This window comes from Zosterops lateralis (assembly GCF_965231275.1).
Source record: "Zosterops lateralis genome assembly, chromosome: 2".
NCBI lineage: Eukaryota > Metazoa > Chordata > Aves > Passeriformes > Zosteropidae > Zosterops > Zosterops lateralis.
The window spans coordinates 71210419-71223119 of record NC_139763.1 but is presented as its reverse complement, the minus strand read 5'-3'; the positions used below and the strand labels follow the sequence as shown (position 1 = coordinate 71223119).

Sequence of the window (12701 nt, the reverse complement as noted above, 5' to 3'; positions counted from 1 at the left end):
CATATACTTGTATATACATACCAGCTTATAAAGCAGAGAAACATGTCTAGTCATTTGTTTTTAAAATAGCCATATAGTAATTGCTCTTTAAATGTGAAGGCGCTTGATATTTTAAAACTTTAAAGTTCAAAATGTGAATAAAAGTCACCTTGTGGTGAAGAAAATCTCTCTAAGAAGCATTGCCATACAGCAAGGTACTGAACCTTTCACAAAGGCAGTCTGCAGTTTTCAGAGTAGCTCTTCAGTAATTTCAGATTACTTCACCACATTTTCAACTTATCAAAATGCAAAAAATGCCAGTGGCAGTACTGTGCAATAAAAGGACATCAAGTCACTATGTATCTGTGGTGTACCTAGGATAGCAGGTACCACAGTCACTGTCACCATGCAAAAGACAGAGCACTGGAACAGGCTGCCAGGAGAAGTTTTGGAGTCTCCCTCACTGAGATATTCAAGAGCCACCTGGATGCAATCCTGTGCCATGTGCTCTAGGATGGCTCTGCTTGAGCAGGGAAGTCAGACCAGATGACCCCACTGTGGTACCTTCTGTGGTTCTGTATCACCCCAGGTCCCTTGTTAGAAGTAGACATGGCCAGAACAGTTAAATAGGGTTTTAGCTGACCAGGTACAGCAGGAGAGTCTCACAGAACAACTGTTGTTGTAAACATGAAGCATGAAGTGGGCTCCTCAGACATTTTGTCTTAAATCCCCACTAGTTACTACATCCATTCAACTAGTCAGACAAAACCAGCAAATCCCATGAATGTGCTAAGAACGCCTGAGCTCAGCAATTGAACTAAAAATATTCATTGTATTTTTACACTTGGGCAGAATAAAACATAGCTCTATGCTGCCTTTAAATGTCTACCCTAACAAAACATCCTTGAACAGCTTAGATTTCCAGCCCACACATGTTGGTTATCAAAAGAAACAGACATGAGAAACAATGAAGAAGAAAGCTTGCACACATTTCTTCCTTAGATTCCTAAAACCAGCTGTACTGAAAAAATAAAGCTAAGTCAACCACCCAGCATCACGAGAGGGACAGTTACAAGCACCAGGAGTTAAAAGCAATCATGCCTGATTCCTTGAAAGGAACTGCTTACAAGTTGATTTTCTCCTTCCAAGACAAAGTTGGAATTTCTTAACCAACAGTAAGGAAGCTGCAAAAAACATCTTGCAAAGTAGCAAAACAATCCTGCAGTTGCTTACTCCACAGGTCATCCCCAATTCTAAGTTTAACTCAGTCCCAGTTCTCATTCCCTCTATATCAACCAGTACTCAAAAGTTTACAAAGACCCAATCTGAGCAGCAGAAAATCCCACAGTATGGCTACTTTTTATTTGTAAAAATTAGGGCCAAATCTGGTCTCAAAATATGGTTATATTAACTCTGATGGTTTTATGAACTAGTTGCTAGCTTTGGCTAGTGCCAGTTTCAAGGATACTTGCTGGAGGGTTGGAGAATAACACACAAAGGTCCCACAAACAATCCTCAACAGAGCCAAGAGATGTGCATACACACCTGATCTGTGGGCAGTGACCTCAACATAACCACCTGGTCCTGAACACACTCATACCATGACAGCAGTGTACAGAGTCACTCCATGTCCTGACAAAAATCACTGACCCATTGTTCCAAGAGACCCATCACACCATGAAGACTCCATTTAGATGATGACCTATCTGTACAACCCATTACCAAGGCATACAGAAGCACCTCACTTGGAGGACGAGGAATGTAAAGGTAAAAAGTTTTGGAGAAACTTGGCACTGAGTTGGACACTGAACATACCATATGCAAAAATGACCTTTCACTTGCATACAGACAGTTCTGAGCTTAACATTTCACCAGATGAAAGACTAAAGACAAGTGAAAACTGCAGAGGAGTGAACCACAGCAAATGATTCTACATACATAACAATCATAGCAGCCATTCTTGAGCTGCAGAGCAGTTCTTAAGACCTTTCAACCTTCACAGAGACTGAGAAATCCTGCCTCCCTACTCTTCAGGATCAGTTCAGCCAGCAACCTCTGAATGCTCAGCACATGCTCCCAAACAACAAGCTCTTTTGCAGAAAGATGACAGGCAGTTGAGTTCTCAAACAGATAGATGTCTGCAGCCCAGCTGTATCAAGTTCATGGCCCATCTTCATTTCAGCACCTTAACACATGATGTCAAGTTCTGGGTTGTTTTTAGGATCCCTTGGTTCTCCCTATGAGAAGTAACAGCTCTTTCAAAACTATATGTAGGCAAAAAGCCACAGATAACACTCTACATAGGTTTAGAAGCTCTGATCAAAGTGCTCCCTGTAGGAACTTGAATTTGTGTGTTTATGTAGAAAAGAAAAGGTTTACATAGAGCATAAATAAAACAATCCTAGGAATGCACAAAGACCACATATTATACAAAGTGAGCTGTGACAGAAGGCCTGTGAGACACAGCAATTTAGAACTATACATGTGCCATGACATGGAAAACAATAAAAAGGAGGATATGAAGGAGCAAGATTTAAGAGAGATCATAATTTTCAATGTCTATCACTGTCATCTATTCTAGACACCATCGGAGAAGCAAGTCTGAAAGAGTAGAAGAAAAATGCATTCAACACACATGCCAAAACAAGATATCAAAGCAGCCTTCCCATAACAGAGAGGAGCTATTTCAATCTCCTCTTTCAGAAAAAGCCTAAGAACAGCCTACTGGTGAATGTAGAATCCAAGTCTCTACCATTTTTACCCTGCCAGTAGTGTTCAGAACACAGAGCCCTTAAGGTGATGGTAGTCCTGATACAGCAGAAAATGAGTTTTTCTTCAGGTTCTGGAGCATATCTTTGCAAGTACAGGTACTGCTCACACATTCTCTCACTTGCCTTTTCTTAGAAATAATGAGAAGAATTATTAGCAGAGAAGATTTTTATTTTTTAAAAGGATGAGTTTAGTGTTGCTCTGTATAAGGAGGTGAGTATCCTTTACACACTGCAAAACACAAAGGATTCTGCAAAGAATTATTTCCACTTATTGTCTATGGGCAACAGTGCAAAGGAAAATCTAAGCCCCAAGAACACTACTTTGCTAAATGACTTCCAACTGGGCAGCCTTGTTTGCAGAATAGGGTGGTATTTACTCACATAGTTAAAGATCTATAGATCTACACATTTCAAGCACATAAGCAGGCCAAAAACTGCAATGCCCACTGGAGCAAGAGCCTCTTCATTTTTCTACTCATGTGAACAAACTTAAAGAGTTTGCTTCCTAGTCTAGCCTGTTGAATCAAATCAGGTTTACTCTATTTCCCTCAAGCATAGTTTTGGTTTTATTATCATGACTTCAAGGATATGAATAGCAGAGAAATACATTTAAGCCTAGCCATTCTTTTCAGTGTAAGGTCAAATTTTTCCAAATATCTAGTATGGATTCAGCTGTGGTCCTTCAACATAATCTAGAGTCACCTTCTACCGACACTAAGCACTTTTGGAAACTCTGACCAGAGGTGTTTTACCAGTTCAGTGTCCCACATATTACTACAGTGCCCCAAAGCCCAGAGTCCTCATGAAGGTAATTCCCCACAGTACTAAGAAGCTTGCAGAACAGACTGTTCCTGCCTCTGTAATTTTATATCTGTACTTTTAACAATGGAAAATACAATATTTAAGCTGGTCCTGTGGGATAGAGCATGAGACTTTGTTGGATCTTATGAAAGGAGTAATATTACAGTTGGTTTGAGTCTTGTTTCTGAATGCAGTACAGCACCACATATTCTTTAGAGGCCTTTGTCTTCTGTACCTTCATGCATTAGGGCTTTAGTGAAATTCAAATATTAAACTTGGAAGACAAAAATAAATATTTCAATAACAGCAAGGAGAAACCTCAAATTCTCTCCTAAGAAAAGTTTTGAGATCTTTAAAACTACCCAATATTTAGAAAAGAAAATTCAGAATAGTAAGAAATTATCAAGACAAGGCTATCAATTTCTTTGTAACATTTGACAAACCATTACAAGAAAACAGAAAAGGTAAAATATTTCCTGGCAATTGCAACCTGGTGAGCAAAGAACTAAGGAACTTCTCTACACAGCCAGAATCCACTACAAACCAGTCACAAGGCTGCAAAAAGGCACCAGACCTTTGGCCTCCATCCAGCCTCAGGGACCAGCAGGGAATTCCATAAGAGAAAACATTCAGTCACTCCCTAGCAGACAACACACTGTTCCAGGAATTCAGAAAAAGGTTATTTGGCACAACGGACAAGTGGTAAGAAATAAGGACAACCGTGTCAAGAGTCCAGTTGTGCCAGAATGCCTAAACAGGAAAAAACTGGCATTATTGAAGCCTAATGGAGAATCAGAGTGTCTGACATCTTTGGTTTGGGAACAAGCTTTATTTGAGACAGGACAGTGAGCTGCAGTTCACACTGCCTACAGCTGCCTACACACCTCATCACATTGAGAAGCTGTTCTTAGCAGACACAAGTGTGTACACCAATGAATGTTTCTGTGCACTATGTCAGAGACCATGTATTACACACCCACATGTTAGAAGAGTTCAAGCATTCTGCTGTTACTGAGATACAAAGTTACTGTACACAGTTTGCACTGGCAAACTGGATGAAGATGGGTAAGCCCACAGTATCCAGGAGGGTAAGCACCCCCCTAACCATAAAAATACTAAAAAAAACAAACACCTCCCCTCCAAAAAGACTCTACATATTTTGCATTAAGAGAGTGGTGATAACATTTATGCTTCCAATACCGTTTTTACAAAACAGAAGCTTAAAATGAAGGGATGCAAATACTTAGAGGTGGGTTCACAAGCACAACTTTGCTGTAGTACCTCTGAATTAAACCTGGTGACCTTTAGCATTCACACCATCACCTTTAATAGCTTTTCATAGGAAGTGAAGAATATTATATTCAATAAAGAAGGCAGGGGAATTTCAGTGGGAAGAAAGTTAACTGTTCAATTTGGAACTTGACCAGAAGACAGGGGTTAACACACTAGCACTTGTGGAAAGAAAAATATACCAGTACCATGAGTTTCTCATGGAACAGAAGGTATTCCAAACCACAGTTTTATCTTTCTTCTAAAATAGCATACGTTCCAGTAGCATAGTTTTTCTCATGTGCAGTATCTACGGAATGTTTATGTTCCAATTTGGGAAGTGTAGCACTAAACATAGCACTGCTGGCTGCTCCTGCTCAGAAACTGAAGAGACCAGAAGCAATTTGGACAAGATACTGCCATTTGGTAAAGAAACGGACACTGATACCATTTGGAACTGTTTGTGAGAATTATCACCCCATTGCTCAAGAGACAAATTTCATTTGCATTTGACGAGATGGATCAAATGAAATACTAAGATTTTGGTCACATAATTATTAGGCTCACAATGAAAAATGGTAACAAATTAATTTTTAAAATAACAACTAAGGTAAACACTATCTGAAAGAGAAATTTATTAAGTGTTTGTCAAGGCATGCAGTTATTTTTTCTACAAAGATGTTTCCAATTGAAAAAGTTGATTTTAGCTGTATTCATGCCTTTCCTCTAACCTTTTCCAAATAGTTGGTGGTAATTAAACTTGCTAGTAAGAATGGTAACAGAAACAGGAAATAGAGGTGAAGCAGAATATTTCAGGAAAAAAATTCATTCATAATCAGTTATGAGCATGGGAACTCATTCAGCTGGTCATCCAACATAAACAGAAACTGAACACTAAAACAGATACCAGATCTGAACTGACATAATCAGTTTTAAAACATAATACAAACTTAGTCAATTAGCTAAGTATTTTTCTTTAATAAATGCAAAAAGTCAAACATTTTGCCAAATTGTGAATACCGGTGGAAACTGGAACACTGATTCAACTTAGAGATTACTTCACTTGAATTATTTCCTCATCTGAAGAAATAAAGCAAAATAATTCTAAGAATAGAAACAGTCACAATAATGGGATGAAGTTAAGCAGCAAGAAATGTTTGGCCACATACCATGAATCATTTAAATTCAGGCTGTCAGGCAGTTAATAGCTACCCAAGGGAAACGTGCTTCACCTGTGTCACTTAAAAAACAATACCAGTTAAAACAGTATCTTAACTAATGTTTAAGTGTAAACAGTATTTTTTCCCCCCTTTAAACATTAGCTATGCATTTGAATGATTTGAGCTACGAGAGTGAGGTTCAGGAACTGTCATAGCTCAGAACACCAATTAAAAACAACAGAGGTCAAAACATGCAGCAGAAACTCACTTTGCCACTCAAGAGGACAATATAATTACCAAAATTTATAAGACCAAGCTCTCCTAAAGTTTGACCATATCAGCTTTCCAGCACAGAACTGGTGACATTTTCCAAGTTTACTTAGCTCTTGCAAAGCAGCCAACAGGCTTTTAGGAAAAATAATCATAAGGAAGTCCCAGGATTGCGTTACACATCCCTACATACACACTGAACAGTTTAGGTGATCATTCCTAATCATCTGTGATTATTCTTTATTCAAGAGTGCAGAGAGCACCATGTAATGCTGCAACTCCAAACCTTCCCCCCACTTCAATTATCTGCAAACACTAAAGCTGTCAGAATGGTTCTTCCCTCATGGTTTTCAAAGTCATGAGATGAATATTGCTGTCATGAGTTGGCAGAAATAGAACAAGAGAATGAGCATTGATTATTTAGTAGGTGACAGATGAGGGGAAACAAGATGTAATACAGGAAAATGTAACACATCCATAATTTTCTTTGGGACCAATTAACATTAGAATTGGCTAGAATGCTCTTAATCAGAATTGAGTTGCAATTTTTTGTCATGAAAATGGGGATCTTATCTAATGAAAGTCAGCAAGACACTTTTTTGATTCAATAAATACACACTGAAGTACAGCACAGAATAATCATTTTGTCAAATACTAACACCAGCAACAATGTGTGTTGGGGAAATAAATATTTAAGAAGTACTCCAGATGTTCATTTTTTCAGCTATGTTATTAATGCCTCCTCCAAATCACGATGGAAGACCAGAAGCACCCCAGCTATGGCCTTACAACTTGAAATGCTGAGACAACTTTCATCTTGTCTCCTCATCTCTCTTCTCTCCTTAGCTGATGAAGTGAGTCCAACAGTCAGCAGCACATACTTTTCACAAGCTGCTTTTTGCCCTCCATTCTCCAACTGTCTGCTTTCAATTCATTAACCCCCTTCCCTTTCAATACCCAAGCAGACAACACTCTAGTCAAAGGGTATGTTCATTTCAGAACATTTAGTGTCTGCTCTCAGAGTGATGCCTGTGGGCTTGTGTCCTCACCCTGCACGCTACGTGTCATAGCAACACAGGTAAAACAGGGTTTTCCTGTTGCTGGGGGGTTGTTTAAAAACACACACATTTTCTCATCTTGTTTCTTTTTTTACTCAGCTCCTAACCATTATCAATACAGCTCCAATATTGCTCAAAGTACTGAAAGCAACAGTTTGTGCCATTATCACCTAAAGTTAGCTGGTGAGGTTGGGCAGAAGCCTTCCAGAAGTCAGTGTTCAGATTCTGAGCAACAACTGCATATGCCTTTCACACTTAAAAGCAAGCAAAATCGTCCTGATGTAGTAGCCATGGCATGGCAAGTGCCCTTGTGGAAACAGCAGATAGTCCACAGAAATTACTGTTGCTGGATTTTCTCAATTGCTGTTCATGCTGCACCACTTTATAGACACCTCTGCAGAACAGGACATCTGATCAAAGTATGGCAGTAAAGTTGATGGACTGTACAGCAATTGAGACATTTTTATTTATTTACCTGTTAACTGAAACCCCTCCTACAAGGGCATCAACTCACTGTTCACTCAGTTGAAAAGCTGCAGGATCTAAGTACAGGCATGGAAAAGAAACGGCATCCCAGCATCATCATCTCAAACAGTATTGCAGAAATGGTCAGTGATATGAGAAAAAGGGGAAAGAATCATGCTGAGGCATGTGGGATGGGTTCCCAGTCATATGCCATGCATCTCTCTGGAGATGCTTGTTTTGTTGTGCTTACACTTGTGAAAGAAATTAAACAAAGGTCTACTTCCGCTGTCCAACAATTCGCTTTAAGTACTGAAGTGCTTATAAACTGCTTAGAACTTTTTAATCTCTTAAATGCTGATGGATTGCTTCTTCCTGATGGATGTCTTGTTAATACGGCATTAAACCCATACAAAGGCAGAGTTGCTGCCACCTGCAAAGAACTTCTATTCAACAACAATAACAAAAAGTTCCCAAAGTATAATCATAAAAATGTGTTTCTGAAACACTACATTAATTCAACTACAAATACTTCCAATTCAAGGCAGGCTCTTTAGTGGAGAATTAAATATAAATTAAAAATTATACTGAATTTTAAAAAATTAAATAATTAAACATTAAATGCCAAAACACACAGGTTATATACTTCTCCCCTACTTTTATATTCAAAGCCAAATGCAGCAATATGCTGTACCTACCAGATAGTGTATAAACACTAGATGAATGATAACACTCCATTTTCTTATTAAAAGAATAATCTCACTTCTACCCAAGCCTTAACATTTTGTGTCTCACAAAACATCACTAAAAACAGGTCCATTAAAGGAACATTTGAAAACCAGAGACAGGCAATCGTCAGCTCAGATCTCATAAATGAAGTCACAAGTTCAACTGCCTTCCAAACAACATTTACTTCCACTGAAAAGTAAGTTTTGCTTGCTCTTGACATAATGACATCCCAGTCAGTGTGAGGGAAGATAATAAGATCTGTCAGTCTCTGGAAAAACTTTTAACAAACAAGGCTTTTTCTTAAAGAGTTGTTTGATTTGATTTTGCTAGCTTTACCAAGTCTCCCGAGGGGTATATTTTTCTCCACTGTGCCAGTGGTCTGCTAGAGACACTGAAACAGTGGAAGACTTAACCCCATCAGAAGATACCATCTCTCCCTCTTAATGCAAAAAGGAGCCAGGTTTACTAGAGTTTCATTTCAAGAGATTACCCCTGAGAATCAAGTTCAACTACAGTTTATGCCTAAAGCCCAGAAAATGAATATACAGTATGTCTTAACTATATTTTAAAAGAAATTTTGAATGGCAAATGCAGCTGAAACTCCCCAGAGGAGATGAAAATGTTTTAGTAAATTTATGAAATATTAAGCCCCATGAGTTTATGCAACGTTGAGAATAGCAAGGCAACTCCTCCTACTGTGGTTAGACATCATATCACCAAGTTGAAGAGCCACATCCCCCTCTCAATTAACATTTTTGTTTGAAGACTAACTCTAATTTGAAATGTTCTCTTTATCAATTCCATTTTAAAACTTCTTCCTGTGAAGTATAAGTGCCTTATTTGACACACAAAGTACTATCAAAAACAACATAAAGCATTAAAAAAATGTTTTTCTTGCTTCAGTATCAAGCACCTGGCAACTGACTGGAAGGTTCCTGAAAAGCCTTAAAGGTTATTAAAAGCATTCCTCTTTTACCCTGGGGACTTAAAACTCAATTATTTTCATTCCTCCTTTTAAGCTATGAAATTACATCATCTCTTCCCTTTTGATTTATACTTTAAAGTATTTTTTCTGCATTGTTCTTCAATTTGCTAATTCACTAATAAATAAAACTCCTGTTGGCTCCCCTCATGAAATAATGAAAGAGGAAATGTCCAGAATTGCACGTCTCTTGGCAAAACAAGACTATTCATTAAATTCAGCTAATTACGTATATTTTATGTGTAATTTGAATAATTTGCAATTTATGATTTGTTTCAGCTACACAGGTCTTTGACTTGGCAAATCTTTGAGATATAAACTAACAAAGTGCCTTGGAAGGATCTCTGCCAAAGCATTGTGATAGAGTAGGAAAGCAGGAGCTTTCTGCCTACTCTGTGTTTGTTAACTTCCCCTCAAACAGAGCACAACACAGTGCCAGTTCCCTTCCTGGGCACTGGTGCTCTTGAAGTCCAAGGTACTTTACCCTGGCCTCCCTACTGGCCCTACATTGGGGCCTGTTGAATTCTGAAGGTGGCTGCACTTGTGATAGCTCCCTCTTGTAAAGTACTCGTCACTCCATCAAACAGCTGCAGAAATGAGACCTCTGCTCTAAGGTTTTGTGCCTTCTTCCTCTAGCCCCCTGCACAAATTTTAAAAAATTAATCAGCAGCATAAGAAAAACTGCTGTCACTGAACACTACAGGGAAGAGCCTGTCTCCCTGATCTTCATTCACTTCTACTGCATGTTCACACAAATTGATACAAACCCCTCGGAGCCTCCTCTTCTCTAGGCTGAACGCTTCCAGCTCTCAGATCCTCCTTGCATGACAAATGCTCCAGCCCCTTTATCATCTTCACAGTCCCGCACTGGACTCTCTCCATTAAACCTGTTTCCATCTTATATTAAGGATCCCAGAACTGGACACAACATTCTAGAATTACCTCACCAGTGTGAAGAAGGAGGTTTTTACCTCCCTCACTCTTTACCAATGCTCTCTACACTGCAGCCCAGGGTAACATCAGTCTTTGCTTTGCCACTGGGATTCATTACTGGCTCAAGGTCAGCTTGTCCACCAAGGACCCAAAGATCTTTCTGGACAAAGGTGCTTTCTAGCTTAGCAACCCCATGGTTTACTGGTGTAAGGGATTGTAACCCCTTAGGTACAGGACTTGGCATTTCCCCTTCTTGAGCTTCGTGAGATTGTGCTGCTCAATTCTCCAGCCTGTTGAAGATCCTCAGAAGGGCAGCCAAACCCTCAGTGTTATCAATCACTCCCAGTCTTGTATAATTTGTAAACTTGCTGAGGACATACTTCATCTAATCATCAGCTGATTAATGAACGCTTTGAACAGCTCTAGCCCCAGTATTGTGCAGTCCAGAAAACAAATGGAAAGAAACCAGTCAGATAAAAAACCCAAGGGTTCAGCTATTTCAGGTACGTGGGCAGCACTGCTTTTGCCATGTGATACTTGTACAAAAGTGCACACATAAAAGGTAAGTAAGACTGAAAAAAAAAAAAAAAAGTAATACAAGGTCTCCATATAGTCAGGTCTTGCTTCTAGAATGCAAATAAAACTTCCTATCTGCCTAAATCAACAATTCCTCCTACGTCATAGTTCTCCCCAAATACTAGCAATGAGCACAAACACACACAATCCTCAAAGCCATATAATCTTTTGAAGTTAAAATGATGCAGCTTTCCTGCTATACAAAAAGTAAAGTAAGCCAGATTTTGGTTTTCATTTCCTTGGGGTTCTGATTCCATTCCTTGTGAAGTAGTCATGACATAGGAACATATCTGTGTATTGCTATATCCACAAACATCAACAAACTCCGCTGTGACTTTGCAAAGCAAGCAGTAGTCTAACATTTTCATAGGGCAAATTGCACTGTTACCACGTGCTCACATAATACACAATTAGAAGTCAAGACAAACTTAAATTCATCCAGAGACTTTCTCTAGAGCAGAGCTGAACAGTCACACAAACATTTTGATTACAAATGAAATCCAAACCACTCCTCATCAGTGTCTACTATAATCAGACAATCAGGCACAATGTTCTCACTATCTTTCATCACTTTATAGAAGAGATCAGGCTCAGCTAGGAGTGACACTGGCAGAGGGAACTGTATTATTTGATGACAATTTTAATGAAGGATATAGGAGGAAGAAAGACACTATTAAGCAAGCTCTTCTCCAGCACACTGAAGTGTGGCAGTGTGCATACCAGGTTGAATTTCACAGGCTTCATACCCATTTTGTTACCCAAAAAAGTCACAGAATTCCTTACCTGCAACAAATGACAGCTTTACAGGAGAGTGCCAAGTCCAGAAAGCTCTGCCTGACTTCAAATGAAAGGGCATACTTCAGTGTGTGGCCATCAATAATCAGAGCAATATCATTTTCCTTGCCCAGTGACTCCCCCAGACTGGTACAATGTTGAGTCAGAGAAGCTCTTGTCGCCTGAAGAAAAAACAGAAAGAAAAGGTTTCTTCCTGATACAAAGAAAGTGCATTCAAACTAGAGCAAGGCATCTCTGACCGTGCAGCAGAGCACAGTACACATGCACCCAAATTGGCACTGACATGAGCTAAAGTGTATCTCCAGCAGAAATACTGACTTGTGTCACAAATCAGCAAAAGCTGCCTCTGCTTGCCTAGGAACACATCTTGTTTCAGAGCAGACTCCAGCATATTTACCACACAGTCCTGCATGATGGATGTGCCCAAAGCAATTGTGATACAGCCTTCCCAACTGTAGCCCAAATATATCAGCTTTCCTGGGCCAAACAGGTAGAAAAAGAACAAGGCCACTTTCACACAAAGGGGAAGGGTGGGGAGGAAAGAGGAAAATTTGCTTTGCAATTCATTTTCTTTCACGTCACTCATTAGTATGATAATCAATAACTCACTGATTCACTAGAAAACCAGTCCCAAACTGGAGGTAAATTTACAGATTAAGTCAATGAGTGTGACAGAGAACCCAATACAGCCATTTCAGACACAGATTACCTTTTGCACCTTCTTGTTTAAAAGAATGACTGCATAATTCCCTGGTTCCCTATTAAAATGTGAGGGACTAGATTTATGACTTCATGGCATGCCTTATTTACACTGTACCTGAAAATCTAACACAAAGTAGATGACTGTGCTTAAACCATTAGAGACCAGTGCTGGGAAAACAAGGGTAAGTCTTCTGGGAAGAAAGCTGTTTATCAA

At 39.2% G+C, this 12701-nt stretch overlaps 1 protein-coding gene across 1 annotated transcript in view; it reads right to left on the bottom strand.

Annotated features, from left to right (window-relative positions):
- The window catches only part of ATP8A2 (ATPase phospholipid transporting 8A2), a gene marked incomplete at its 3' end in the record, with an annotated part of 287257 nt that overhangs the window by 157791 nt on the left and 116765 nt on the right, over positions 1 to 12701 (bottom strand). The window contains exon 25 of the mRNA XM_083855240.1: positions 11774 to 11946. Within this exon, the coding sequence (XP_083711366.1) occupies positions 11774 to 11946 (173 nt within the window). The remainder of the gene's footprint in view (positions 1 to 11773; positions 11947 to 12701) is intronic.